General features: G+C 37.8%; 1 protein-coding gene across 1 annotated transcript in view; it reads left to right on the forward strand.

Moving 5' to 3' along the window:
* The first annotated feature begins 729 nt into the window (after positions 1–729).
* PDE4B (phosphodiesterase 4B) overlaps positions 730–14,751 on the forward strand; it is a 428,537-nt gene continuing 414,515 nt past the window's right edge. The window contains exons 1-2 of the mRNA XM_081818568.1: positions 730–817; positions 7,892–8,130. Coding sequence (XP_081674694.1) covers positions 776–817; positions 7,892–8,130 — 281 coding nt within the window. The 5' untranslated portion in view covers positions 730–775. The remainder of the gene's footprint in view (positions 818–7,891; positions 8,131–14,751) is intronic.

The following is a 14,751-nucleotide window of genomic DNA, read 5'->3' on the forward strand; positions in this document are numbered from 1 at the left end:
CAAAACAAATGTCATGAATTGCAGCATTTCTTCTTCAAAATGGCCAGGTTTGTGTGATTTAGACCAGGGAATTCTAGCTCTTTCTAATTAAAATTTTCTGTGATAAATATTTGCCTATGTGCTTATACATATAAGAGATTTAAACTGATGGTAAAATTGAAATTAGGTTTTTCCGGTGATGTCTATTTTCTGTATTGGTTTGTTTTTCTTTTTCTTTTTTTGACCGTAATATCAAAGACTTGTGTTCCTTAAATTCTAAATCCACCATGTTTTAACTGTTACCTTGGTCCAGTTATTTTTATGATCATTTGTTCCCTCATTAGGAAAAAAAAAAATGAAAATAATCTCAGAGACTGTTATGGGGATTAAATGAAATATTGTAGGAGAAAGTATAAAGCCCTTCACAAATATGTATTATTTCTATATTCTTAATGATAATGGATTATTTGGGAGCCTAAGTGTTACCCTCTTTTCTTTTCTCTCCTCCTGAGTAACTTTGCACTGATTTCTTGGATTTTTAATTTAGTGAACCTCTTTTCTCACATATCAGATTGAATGGACTTGGGAAATTGTGATATTTACTTATACGTGTACATTGCATACATTCAAATGTTAGTTTGGAGAATACAAAGAAGCCATGTATTTGTATTCAACTAAGGATACTGAGCTCTTTTTTGTGTATGTGTCTCTTTTTTTTCTCCTATAGGTCTTAAAAATTGTCAGCAAAACTGCTGAACAACAGACATCCTAAGAGGAGATATTTTTCACCTCTACAATGAAGAAAAGCAGGAGTGTTATGGCAGTGGCGGCTGATGACGTAAGTTCCAAAAATCAGAGTTGCTTGATTCTACCCGCTTTTTGTCTGCTCAATGAAGAAGTTGCTCCATAATTTTATCCAAAGAGTGGGCAAGGTTTTTTTTTTTTTTTTAAAGATTTTATTTATTTATTTGAGAGAGAGAGAGCACAAGAGGGGGGAGCGGGAAAGGGAGAAGCAGACTCCCTGCTGAGCAGGTAGCCCGATGCGGGACTTGATCCAGGGACTCCAGGATCATGACCTGAGCCGAAGGCAGTCGCTTAACCAACTGAGCCACCCAGGCGCCCTGGCAAGGTTGTTTAACATCATCACTTTATCACTAGTTGTTTCTGTGACCCAGGCATTACCAGCACCTGGACCCAGAATTCTGCGAGGTAGACAGCAGGAACACTGCTCTCTCTGCAGCCTTGAGATGGGCTCGGGTTGAGGTTTATGGTCTCATTCACAAAACCCCCAATTTCTGATGGATGCCCGCCTTCTAGCTCTTAGAAACTCCTCTTTCTACATTGCCTGCCTTATCAGTTCCCTGATGACTTTCTTCCCTGTCTTTACCCAGGTTCAGCTAATCCTTGAGAGTCACCTCGTACAGTGGGGTCTTTGACAACTGCTTGTAAGAAGCGTGTGATGGGGCGCCTGGGTGGCTCAGTTGGTTAAGCGACTGCCTTCAGCTCAGGTCATGATCCTGGAGTCCCTGGATCGAGTCCCGCATCGGGCTCCCTGCTCGGCAGGGAGTCTGCTTCTCCCTCTGACCCTCCCCCCTCTCATGTGCTCTCTCTCATTCTCTCTCTAATAAATAAATAAAAAAAAATCTTAAAAAAAAAGAAGCGTGTGAGGTACACATCCTCTAGGTCTTGGCTACTCAAGTGTGATCCTCAGAGTAGCAGCATTAGCATTGCCTAGAAAATGCAGAATCTTAGGCTACATCTTAGACCAAAAAACCAGACTGTATTTTAACAAGATCCCAGAGTGGCTAGATATATGCATTCTTTTAGAAGCCCTGTGCCAGGTCATCTGAAGAAGTCTGTAAACTCACCATCTCATAACTTTGCATCTTGGGCAGCTGAGATTAATTATCTCCTTTGCTTTCAGTTGACCAGTCCCCTATTAGTGTGTCTTTAATTGTCCAGTTTTTACTCAGTTTCTGTTTGTAATTGAGCTAGAAATTATATGCCACCAATCTGATGTGTAGAAGGAAGGGAGGGAGGGAGGAAAAAGTAGTAATTTTCCTTGCTTTCTGTAATAACTCATCTTGTTGTTAAGCTCCTGGTTCAACAGATGGGGAGGGGATGGGAGGAACTTGAACTTGCCAGTTTATGTAAAATTCTGTCTTTGGGTAAATGCTTTATCTTTCAGGATTTCTCCCAGTTCTTATTCCTTCCCTTTAATCACATGGCATTGGGCAAAGGGACTTAACATTAATTAACATTATAGTAATAGATGTGTGGTATTGTCCTTATCTTGTATTGTCCCCTTTCCACTAGCATCTACTGTTGTTCAGTGGAGGAACCACTCATTTCCCCAGGTCTTTTGTTGTCAAGTCTCTGTCCTTGGTCCAGTGCTGCTTAGGCATGATGTGTATCAGGTGATGTATCAGGTGATGTGTGTATCAGGTGATGATTGCTCTCACTGTGAGCAGTGCACCTTCTTAGTGCACTTAGTGTGAGTTTGACCTGCCCCTTCACTGTCTGGATTCTTCACCTAACCTTTCAGCGGGGGAGCCTGGTTGCTTAAAAGCTTTGCTTTCTGTCTAGCCCTTACCTTTGGTCTGCTCACCCCACAGACTTCTGGTCCCTTTGCCTCATGTTGAAGCAAATCTCTTAGCAGGCAAGCTGAGGCTAATTCCCAGCTACTTTCTGTGTCCCTGTAGGTGCTTGTGGGAACTTTTTGGAGCGACAAGTCCAGAGGGAGACTTAGGTATAATGTGAGGCTCTCACCCTCCAAAACACATCCCTTTGCCATTGCCATTTCTACTCTTGATTAGTGTTCTAATCTCATCACATGTGACAAGATTTCCTTTCTTTATTTCTCCCTTCTCTGCTCCCTGACCACAAGGGAACTTCCCTTATCTCATATTCTGAATTCTCAGTACCCACTGTAAAAAACAATGTTCCTATTTCCATGCTCTGCTCTGGACATCTAAAGGGAAACTTCTGGAATTTAGAAATCATTTTTCTTAAAAAAAAAAAAAAAGCTTAGGACTTTCTCTTAATACTATCTGTATAGTGTGTACTTCAAGATTCTTTTTTTTTTTTTTTTTGGAAGAAAAAGCAATACATTCTATCTATAACAGATGGACAACCATTCTTTCTTTTTCATTGTATCCTTACCGTAATAACCCCAATCCTCCCTTGAGGCAATTGGTTTCCACAGTCAAAAAACAAAAGATGGGGATTGTTGCATACAAAAAAGAATGTGCAAAAAAGAAAAGCACATTCAAAGAATATTAAACCTACCAGGGTGGATAATTGTTACCTAGATTTGTGCTGTCCAACATGGTAGCCACTAGCCTCATGTGCCTCTTAAGCACCTGTCTGAATGGAGATGTGCTCTAAGTGCAAAAATAGATCTTGGATTGTGAATATATAATAGTATAAATAGAAAAGAATGTAAAGTATATCATTAAAAATTTTTAATATAGATTACATTTTGAAATGACAATATTTTGGATATGCTAGTTTAAGTAAAATATACTATTAAAAGTAACTTTACCTGTACCTTAAAATAATGTAACATGTCAACTATATTCAAATTTTTTAAAAAAGTGATTTCACCTGTTTCTTTTTTAGTTTTTTAATGTGGCTGTTAGAAAATTTAAAACTTCATTTAGTACATTTGGATCCCATTTGTGGCTTGCACTTTATTTCTAGTGGAGAATGATGACCTAGAACTTTTGCCAGTGCACCTCGACTCTTTGAGTACAGTGTGAAAGCTCATACTTATTGTTACACACAGTATCTCCTCCCTCACAACAAGAGCAACTTAGCAGATTTTACATTTTATATGCCACACTCTGAAGTAAGTCTTCACCCCTAAGTCAGGAGGATTTTATCATATTTCTATTTATTTTAACTCAGCATTTATTTAGTGATTTAAATATTCACTTAGTATTAATTTAGCACTTGTTATCTTCCAAACACTGATTAGGTTCTAGAGAGTCAATAAATAGTGTTCATGTCCCTTTGAAGCTTATATTCCAGAGAGGAGGGGAAAAAATCCATAGATAGATTATAAAAAAATCCTAAGTATGATAAGGGCTGTACAGAAAAATGAAGTTGGTCAGTGGGTAAAGATTGCTTGGATGGTGAGACTAGAGTGTTTATAGAGGGATAACGTGAGGAGATGACATACAGACAGAGAGGACATATGGGCAATGAGGGAGTGAGGCCTCTGAAGAGGGAAGAGCATTTCTTTCTTTCTCTTTCTTTCTTTCTTTCTTATTTCTTTCTTTGAGAGAGCATTTCTGGTAAAAGGAACGACATATGCAAAGGCTTTTACCACATGTAAGACACTATGTTTAGCTTTGTCAGAATAAGCAAATGAATAACTGTGACTACTGTGTTTGCATACAGTTATGTGCAGTACACAAATACCTTTAATAGGAGACTTAATATGATGAGTGACATAGGAACAGTATACATTAAATACTTTGCATTTGGGAACTAAGTCCCAGAAGTGAGGGACAAATTCAGCGCTATTCAGGTACTAAGCACAAGCAATTAATTATGACTCTAGGAATTACAGAATAATTTACAGAGGTGGGAATTACTGGTTTGGGGAGGAGTTGAAAGGGGAAAATGGCTAAAGAGAGTAGGAAAGAAGAACCAGGGAATATGTGTGTGGGTGACACACGCACACACATGCACACACACACATACACACACACAGAAAGAGGGAGGGGCTGATTTTATACATAAAATATATTATTTACCTCTGGGCAACTACTCATAATTGATGGTGATTGCCTATGATAAAACTGTGTTTTTCAAAAACAACATTACTTTTGTTATTGTCTCATGGAGCATCGTGACATTTAGTCTTCACAGAGTCCCTAAGTGTCACTTGATGCTTCCCATAATTTCCATTTCCAGTTTTATAAGGTTTGAAAAGCTCTGGCCTATGGTCCAGATTGAATTGTACCCAAGCACACTGGAAGTCCTTGGAAATACCCAATCTCATTTCCTCACCAGGAGTTTAATCAGAATTCAAAAATTGGAGCAAGCTCCAAAAATGACTGGGACAGACTTAACAAAGGGAAAATAAAGCAAGAGCAACACCAACAAAGTCGTAACTACTCAGCCCCTGATACGCCTCAACTGTGCATTTCAGTGGTCCTAAATGAGTCGGTTTTGATACGGGGCTAGGACTGAGTCCCTCTGGCATCCCCTTCCCTTCCTCCCTTCAGACTTTTCCCGTTTAGATGCAGGGTTTCGCACTAGCTTCTCCTTTGTGATAACCTTTTGGAATTATATTGGCAAAAATATCAATTTTTAAACAAACAGTTATCAAGGAGCATGAGGATAATCCCAAACTGGGTTATATCCCTTGGGATTATAGAGATATAGGGTGAATCTGGGGCAGTATGATACATTTTAAAATTCGTGATTTCCAGAAGTAACATTCAAATTAATGTTCCTTTTCCCCAAATCTTTGATCTGGTGAGTGGTGTAGTCAGCCAGAATCATGCTAGTTAAAATAGGAATGTAAGTCTAAGGTCTCAAATTCGGTAATTGAGAATTGACTGAATTACGTTGTTCCCTTGAGGATGTTAGCAATTTTGGGGGGGGGAGTGCTATATAGATTATGAGTATGAATGAGAGAGTTTGAGGTAATTATGAATAACTCTAGATGGGCTAATGAGTGTTTGTGAAACAATATTAATGTTCCCAGTGTTTAACTTAATTTCTAAAAAGCCACTCCATTATGTTCTTTTGTGGCAATACATTTTCAAGGAGTCTTTTAAAATGAATTCTTTTAATTCAAAGAATGACTTCAAATTTGTAAATTCAAGCCTCTTGGCAAGTCAGTGTGGGAGGTATTTTTTGGCAGGTGTGACTTTGTTACTTTTCAAATAGCAAATACCAAATAAGCACCCATTTAGTTCATTTACTACAATTAAACCTAGTTGATAATGCTTCCTTTTTCTAAAAGAGAAAAATATCCAAAAACCTTATTAAGGAGACTATAGTGGTTGGTGGTTTAACTAAATGATATCCTTATTTCTGTTCTCTGGTACAAAGTCTCTTGCATAGCTCAGGTGAAATATATACTCATGACTTGCTTTCCAGATAACCAGTACTTTCTTTACATGAATATTTCGAAGTAGTCTGACTTACAGTCATGAGTTCTGCTCTTAGTTTGTTTTTGAATCTCTTCAAGAATACTTTGTGTATTCTATTTCATTAACTTGTCTTTATGTCTTTTGAGAAAAAACTTACATATACAAGCTTTCCCCTCAGCTTCTTATTTGTAAAACACAAACACACAGACTACACTAAGTGCTAGGCTTACAATGGATTTAAAATAACAGCCAGTTAGTAAATAATGAAACACTGGACACATTCCAGAATATTTTAAACTTTGGAAAACTACAGATTGTTTTGTCTTCTTGTTATTGAATTGTGGTCCTACTAAATTTCAAATAAATGGTATTCTTGTCAAGGACAAGAAAATGTGATGATATCCCATTTCAGGTAGGAAGAGTGGGGCCCCTGCAAATTGTCAGGCCTGTTCATGCCCAAATTTCCTTCATCAAAATGTGGTCTTGTGTCAGATAAGCATAAATCACTAGAATATTGGTTTCTGTGAGCATAGATACTGTGCTTCCTTTTGCTGTTGTATCCTTCTTGAGTAGCACAGTGCAAAACTGTAATAGGTGTGCAACAAATATTTGTTGCACGAACCCACCTAGACCCTGAAACTTGAGTTAATTCTTCTTGTATGAACTAGGACAGGGATGGGTGGAGTGGGAGGTAGAGAACTTCTGTTTGTTTAAACCTTTGGAGGTCTATTCCCAGGTTCTCCTAAGTCTTTTCTGAAAGACTAGCAGGAAGGACCTGTCTTTTTAGGGCCACAGAGTGAATTTCAGGTGAGACACCTTGGCCCGGTGATAGGACTTCCATTATTCCATGTTAAGATAAGAGGAGAGAGTGACAGTTCTATCTTTTGAACTCCGCGTTGCTCTCCATGGGTATTTGCTGTGTTACGACATTTTCTGTCTTTGAGCCTGTATGAATGGTACATAGGCAGTACCTCATTTGGGGTTCTCACTCCCAACAGTACCAGGAACCACAGTCACTAAGAGATCTAGGAAAAATGAATAACTCTTACCAGTGGTTATAGTACAATGTCTTTATCTTCTCACAACTATTTCATTCATGTCAGCATTAGGGGATGCACTGAACACATGAAGTTCTGTTCAGGGCTGGATAAAGTATGCTCTTCTTTTTCTGAGCTCTTACATAATTTTACCAAAAAAAAAAAAAAAGAAAAGAAAAGAGAGAAAGAAAAGAAAGAAAGAAAAAGAAACTTGAGAAGATCTTTTATGGGAACAGAGATAGTCAGTTATCCATAATTATCAACATCTTTCTGTCCTAAGATAGAAAGTATTTTTACTTTAAAACACTAAACAAGAAAGTATATGCCTTAGCTAATGTAGTTTTCCCCCATGTTGCAGAATGATAACATTGATTTCCAAAATATATGTTCAATTACAAGCTTTCATTTTAGCAAGTTTAAAAAAAAACAAAGAGAAAGAAGGGAAAAAAAGAAAGAAAAATTTACAAAAGAGAAAGAAGATAGGAAGCCCTCTAACCCACATGCTATAACTGGTAACCTGTAACGGGGACCCTAAAAATCACCAAGAATTCCAAAAGTTGAGAATTAGCCACCCCGCCCACTTCTTGTTTTCTCTCAAGGCTTTGCCGTCAATATTAGATTCTGATTGTGAGATCACGAGTCAGGACTTTATGACGGATGACTTGATCATTTGGATTCTTATTTCACTCTACTGTACATCATTTTAAACATTTGAATCTCATTCTCCTTTTCTTCTCTTTTCTTTCCCTGTGGTTCCTCCAGAATGTTAAAGATTATTTGGAATGTAGCTTGAGTAAATCCTACAGTTCTTCTAGTAACACACTTGGGATTGACCTCTGGAGAGGGAGAAGGTGTTGCTCAGGAAACTTACAGTTACCACCACTGTCCCAAAGACAGAGTGAGACAGCAAGGACTCCTGAGGGAGATGGCATTTCCAGACCAACCACACTGCCTTTGAGGACACTTCCCAGCATTGCTATCACAACTGTAAGCCAGGAGTGGTGAGTAGTTTTACAATTAAATGTCAGTTCTAAGTTTTATTTTCTGATTATTCCAACATAATTTCCTGTTACTAAAATGTTTGTTATTTGTGGAATAACTAAGGCTATTGACATTTTGAGAATTTGTTTTCCTTTGGGTAGCAAGAGGAGGCCTTTTACACAGTAGAGATATTTTCAGCCTGTTAAGATTGGAAGGAGCCTATTGAAGGAGGAATGAGATACATTTTTATTAATGTCAAGGGAAAACAAAATTACTGCCTATGATCTGTTTTTTTTTTTTTTAAGTAACTATTCAGTGAGCATCAATATGTTTCCATTTAGAAAAGCACAATCCTATGAGAGTACCTAAAGGAATTATACATGTATATATGACAGGAGATATTCTTATTGCTCTGCTCTACATATAATTATTCCTAGCTTCTTCTTATTACAATACCACTTTACTAATCTCAGTTTATGATTATGTATGAAATAAAACACTTCATTATAAGTCAAAAGAGGAATGAAAATTATACTGTGAGGGATGGTTGGACTGTTTTGCAGGGTCTATACTTGTAAAAAGAGGCTATTTTAATCTAGGGTTGAGAATTTAATCAAGTACATATAATTTTATAACTGTGGTTAAAATTGTGCCGTGATGCTGCTTCAAATGTTTGTTCTATCATATATTTAATAATCAGCATTTTCTTTTTTCTTTTTTTTCTCTACGTAATTTTCAAATATTTTCCACGAATGGCCTGCTTACATAACATGGAGTTTTATCATTAAAATGAAAAATATTTTCTCTATATTTATATAATTTTAAATTATAAAACTATGGTACACTTTTTGTTTAAAGCATTTATTAAGGAGAAGGACTAACATAGTCAGTCATTAAAATCTGATTTTTATGGTGTGCCATATACACTTGGTACATGCTGAGCTCTGCAGTGCTGATGAGTAGCCCGATATATACCCATTGAATAATGCAGGGCACTTCTTAGTTGGTGGTTATCAAATCCACTCAGAATTAGATCACTGAGACTCTAGCTATTCTAGTTATTGGCATGAAATGGTTCATCAGACAGTCTGGGTGTGATACAGAAGCATGGTAACACATTGTAGGGAGAATGGGTTAAAAACTTGAGAAGCACTGACTTACCATCTTCGGTTGAGCTGAATTAACATCAGAATAGTCATAGCCAATCACTGAGAACTAAAATGGGCACATCACTCCCAGATCGCTTACTCAATTGCATAGCTTCTGTAATTAGTCTTGGTTATGCTTCTGCAGAATTGCAGATTTGGAATTGTAAAGAATTCCACAGATTTATTTTTCAGCAAGTTGGCACTGGTACAGTTATACCAGTTGTTACAATACTGAAATGCTTTCATACCAGTTGGTGAATGTATGTTTTCCTGAGTTCTCTGATTGCCCCTTGTACCATCCCAGACTCTTTCCCAGAAGTAAATTGCTCACAGTCCAGCAACTAAAGAGGTGATGACTGGCACAGCGGGGGTCTGGTTTTGGCAGGTGTTGATGATATACTTTTTAGAGTAACAATCTGGATAAAATGTACCTTGCAAATTTTGAGTTTATTTAACTCAAGGACACCTTGAGAGTTGTGGAATTGTCCTCCCCATAGAAGTATCCAATCCCGACTGACATTTGGGACATGCTTGTCTATCTCTCTCAGTTGAGGGTATTAATCTGACAGAGACAGTAATAACACTCACCTCATAGGCTATTGTGAGGGTTAAATATCGTAATCTCTGTAAGGTGCCTATCTTAGTAAAAAAGCACATGTTAGGTTATCAACAAATGTTAGTTTCTCTCCTCTTGAACATTATCCAGTAAAGCCTTTTGAAAACTAGAAACCATGTCTCAAGTATCAGTGTCCTCATGCTGGGTGTCCATAGTTCAGATTGAAATGGAGGATTTAGCCATTATCCAGAGAGTTTATGTTGTGCAATTAGTGATACTACACGTTAGTAATTCATTCATAGCATGTCTTTCATTTCAATTACCTGGATACTTTTTAATATAGGAGAGAGTATCAGTCATTGACTCTAAATTTATTTTTAAATATAAGTGACTAAAAGCATTTCTATATGTTCCTTAAAAACGTTGTCACCAGAGTATTGATAGTTGCAGACTGACAGAATCTCTGGCTGAGGAATCTGACTGAGAGACATTTGATTAGAAGTGAGGAAGTAGAGCTCCAACTATCATTATTGCCATCAACTTGATGCAAGTTCACAGGTGTAAAGGATACAGCCTATGACCATATGTGAGAAAAAATTATACTGACCACTTAGAGTACTGAGAATATGGAATCAACCTCCACGTCTAAACTGCGGGTGAGCAAACTTTCTGTGAAAGGCCAGATAGTGAATATGTTTGGTTTTGTGGGCTTTGCAGTCTCTGTCCTGACTATTCAACCCTGCTGTGGTAGTGTGAAAGTCACTGTAGATAATGCATAATAAATAAATGTAGCTGTGTCCCAGTAGCACTTTATTTACCCATACAGGGAGTGGGCTAGATTTGGCCTGCCAGTCAGTTTGGTGACTCCTGATCTAGACTGAAAAGATCTCCTCTGGGACATGATTCTTGCTCTGATAATTGCTTTGACAGTTACAACTGGGTGAAACTGATCTCGAGTTCCTGGTTAGTGTGGTAAATGAGCCATAGGTATAGGGCTGTGTGCTAGAGATAAAATTTTTAAAGCTAGTGAAGGACTTTGAGTGAGTGCAAATGAAAGGTGGTACCCAGTGTATATAAGGTTAAATAGAAAACCACTAATATAAATTTAGCCCTTGTTTGGGGAGAGCACATGGATGACAGTTTCATCATCCCACAGAAACCCAAATGAACAAACAATGGAGAGATAGTACCTACTTTTCAGAGTTGTGATGAAAATTAAAGGTAATGTGTGTGATGCATAGAACATAGTAACCAGCACTTAGTGGTTGTTTTGATGTTGTTGCCATTATTATTGTTGAGGTTATTGTTATATATAGACCAAGTAGCCAGAATTATGCATTATCTATTGTTGGGGATTCTGGGGGAACTTCACCACCTGAGTTATTGGAACCAACTTGGAAATATGATGAAAAAAAAAGTCAGATATGAAAACAAGGTGTTACATCAATTACTGGTAAAATTGATGTTGGAATATATAATCTCTGTCTGGGCAAGAAGGCTTCTTAAACTGAACACCGGAATTACACAGATTTACCACCCAGTAGCAGGAGATGCTGGGCCTGGGCAGCCTCCCCTTCAGAGGGAGAACCTAGCCCTGTAAAATGTGTAGCAGGAAAGAGCTGTAGAAATCCTGCTCATCTGAGGAAGTACAGGGGAAGGACTGAGTCGTGCATGCCCACCTTTTCCTTCTGGAAACACCAACACAGATTAAATTATGCCTCCTCCCTGAGGAAGACTGAGTAAGGAGCTAGAAGGAGGCTGGGACTGTTAAACTGGTGGCATTCCTAACACTTGGAAGGCACATCAAAGAATGGGAAAAACATATTCTTCTTTACCATTCCCCCAATTGTTTTCCTCTTCCTCTTAAGTCTGGGGTCCCCCCAAGGATGTGGCTGTTCTTTAGAGGGACAGAGCAGGAGAATATCATTAGGACAGTATGACTGCCATCTTTGTGAGCTTGTTTCTCCAATATCAGTCACTGCTTGAGTATGTAAAGATAATAAATCTGAAACCAAAGTTTCTTGCCCTTGTAAATTAAAGCTCAAGGAAGTTAAGGCCTTAAATTTATTCACCTCACCTTCTTAATTTTCTCATTTTATTAGAGGGTCCATCGGCCTTTTGTAGGGTGAGGGCTTCCTAACCAGTGTGAGCCTAAGTCATCTTCCACTGTAAGGCTCTAGTTTTCTTTGGTCCCATATAAGTTGAATCAGTCCAGTACCACATCTATGGTGTCTTCACGTTTTAAATAGTTAAAGGAGTTTTTTGATTACCACGTTTATCAAAGCAGAGTCACTACAGCCAGATTTAGGAAATAAGCCAATACTCAGCCTTGAAAGTCGACAGTTAACTTTATAATTTTATCTTATAATTTTAATCTTCCTCCGAGGGGATCTTAGAATACTTTACCTCCCCAGCCAGCCCTTCCCTGTTTACAGTTTGTTTTTATCTATTTTAATTACCTCTTTTTTTTTTTTACCCCACAGTACACTAGCTTTGCATTTAGTCTTTGATTTATATTTAGATGTTTACCAATATCTTTGCTTTTAGTTCCCTTTTGTATCTCAGACCCCCTGGGATCACTTGCTTTTTTGTTTGGGTCAGTTCTCTGGAATTTATGCTCATTTTTTTATTTGGCTGAAAATGTCATTTGCTTTCATTCTTGAAAGCATTTTTTCCCATTGTGTAGCAGTTACTTTATTTCAACACTTTGTAATTATTTTCCCTTGTCTTTTGGCTTCCATTGATATTGGGAAATTGGCTATAAATCTAATTGTTTTTCACTGTAAGTAATCTGCCCTTTTTTGTTTATTTGTTTCTGAATTTCTGAAGTCCAACTTTGATGTGTCTCTGGGTGGGTTTCCTTTTATTTACCCTATATGGAATTTACTGGACTTCTTGCATATGTAAATTGGTGTCTTTCTTATGATATCTGGAATATACTTTTTCATTTTCTCTTTAAATATTTCCTGTGCCAACCTCTCTCTCCTCTGCTTTTGGACTTCTGATTAAATCTACTTTGGACCTACTTCTTTATTTTCCATTTTTGACAATCTCTTCCATTTTTTAAAAAAATCATTTTGTCTTTCTGGGCTGTATTTTTGTAATTGCTTTGATTTGCCTTCCAGTTTGCTAATTCTCTTTTCAACTATGTCTAATTTTCTGTTAAACCTGTTATATTTTTTCAATTTTTGTTATTGTATTTTTTATTTTTAGAGTGTATTTATTCACTTTTTAAATATGTTAGATAATTTTATGTAGTTTTCTATTCTGTGTATGTGTTAGTTATCTATTGCTGCATAATCAATAACCTCCAAAACTTAGTAGCTTAAAGTAACAAACATTTATTATCTCACATTTTCTGTGGATAAGGAATCCACTTGTGGCTTAGTTGGGTGCCTCTGACTCAGCCTCTCACAAGGCTGGAATCAAGTTACTGGCCAATGTTGCAGTCATTTCAAGGCTTGACTGGGTGGGTGGGATCTGTTTCCATGTTCATTTGGTTGTTGATGGGGTCAGGTCCTTATTGCCTGTTGACTGGAAAGAAACAGTCTGGCTTCTCCTGTGTTATTCCCTCAAAGAAGATTATAAATATCAGTTTGCTTGTCTCCCATCTCCGTTTGCCTGAAGGCCGTGCTTTGCTTCTCTAAATGCTTCAGCTGTGAACAGGATGATTATATTTGGGCATCTTTAAATGAGGTGTGATGTCTTCCATGTTAACTCTCCCAGCTTTTACCTCCATTTGGGAGAATGGTGCCATTTTCTCTGTTGCTGGATGGAGGGCTAGAAGGAATTTCAGCTGTTCTCATTATCACAGAGGAGGAAAGTGGTCAGTCGGCTGGGGTGGTGACTCAGAAACATGGGATGTGCTTTATTGCTCCTACAATGTGTCACAAATTTACAGTCTAATGAGGTTTTTCATAAAAATATTTTACACTTCTGAGCTGCCTCTCAACTACAGATCCTAAAGCCCTGTTTTAGAGATCAAAATACCCACAGATGCTGTGTGCAAATGCCACAGATTCAACAAAAGCTGGCGCGAGGATGGGAAATTGATGACACACACATCTGTTTAGCTCCCACCAGGCTTTACCACCCACTGACATTTTTTGGCTACAGAAACTGTATTTGTGACTTGTGACTTGAGCACTGCTATCTACAAGTCAACAATTCACAAAGCACCCCCTGCCCCAGGTCCCCATCTCAGGTATGTGAGATAATGGACAATAATATTTAAAATCAAATGTCATCCCTGCCACTCATCATTGCTTATAATTCTATTGAGATATGGGAAGTGCGGGTTTTATGCAGAAAGTACTTAGGATAGGATCTAGCCTGTATGATTATGACAATTGGTGTAATACTTTGCAATATAGATAATATTCTCACTATCATACATTAGAGTATATAATGTCCTTTCCATCTCCTATTTTATTTAAATTTAATTCCGGGGCGCCTGGGTGGCTCAGTTGTTAAGCGGCTGCCTTCGGCTCAGGTCATGATCCCAGGGTCCTGGGATCGAGCCCCGCATTGGGTTCCCTGCTCGGCGGAGAGCCTGCTTCTCCCTCTCCCTCTGTCTGCTGCTCTGCCTACTTGTGCTCTCTCTCTCTGTGTTAAACAAATAAATAAAAATCTTAAAAAAAAAATAAATAAATAAATAAATTTAATTCCACAACAACCCTGTGAGGTGGGCATTATTTCTGAAGGTAAAAACAGAAACAAATAAAAAATGACTTCAAATAAAGTATAATCATTGGAAAAAATCATTTCATACTACAGAAAGAATTTATTTTTGATGTTTGATGGCTGACAGCTTTCAGTTCCCCACCTCTCCCCTTTGCCTCACATCTAGGAAGGATTAAAAAATATGCACCCACCCCCTTAACCATAATAAATCCCTAAGCCACTTTCCACCCCCCTCTCAACTTTGTTTCACTTTA

Source organism: Leptonychotes weddellii, chromosome 4 (assembly GCF_054177405.1).
Source record: "Leptonychotes weddellii isolate Sample4059 chromosome 4, ASM5417740v2, whole genome shotgun sequence".
NCBI lineage: Eukaryota > Metazoa > Chordata > Mammalia > Carnivora > Phocidae > Leptonychotes > Leptonychotes weddellii.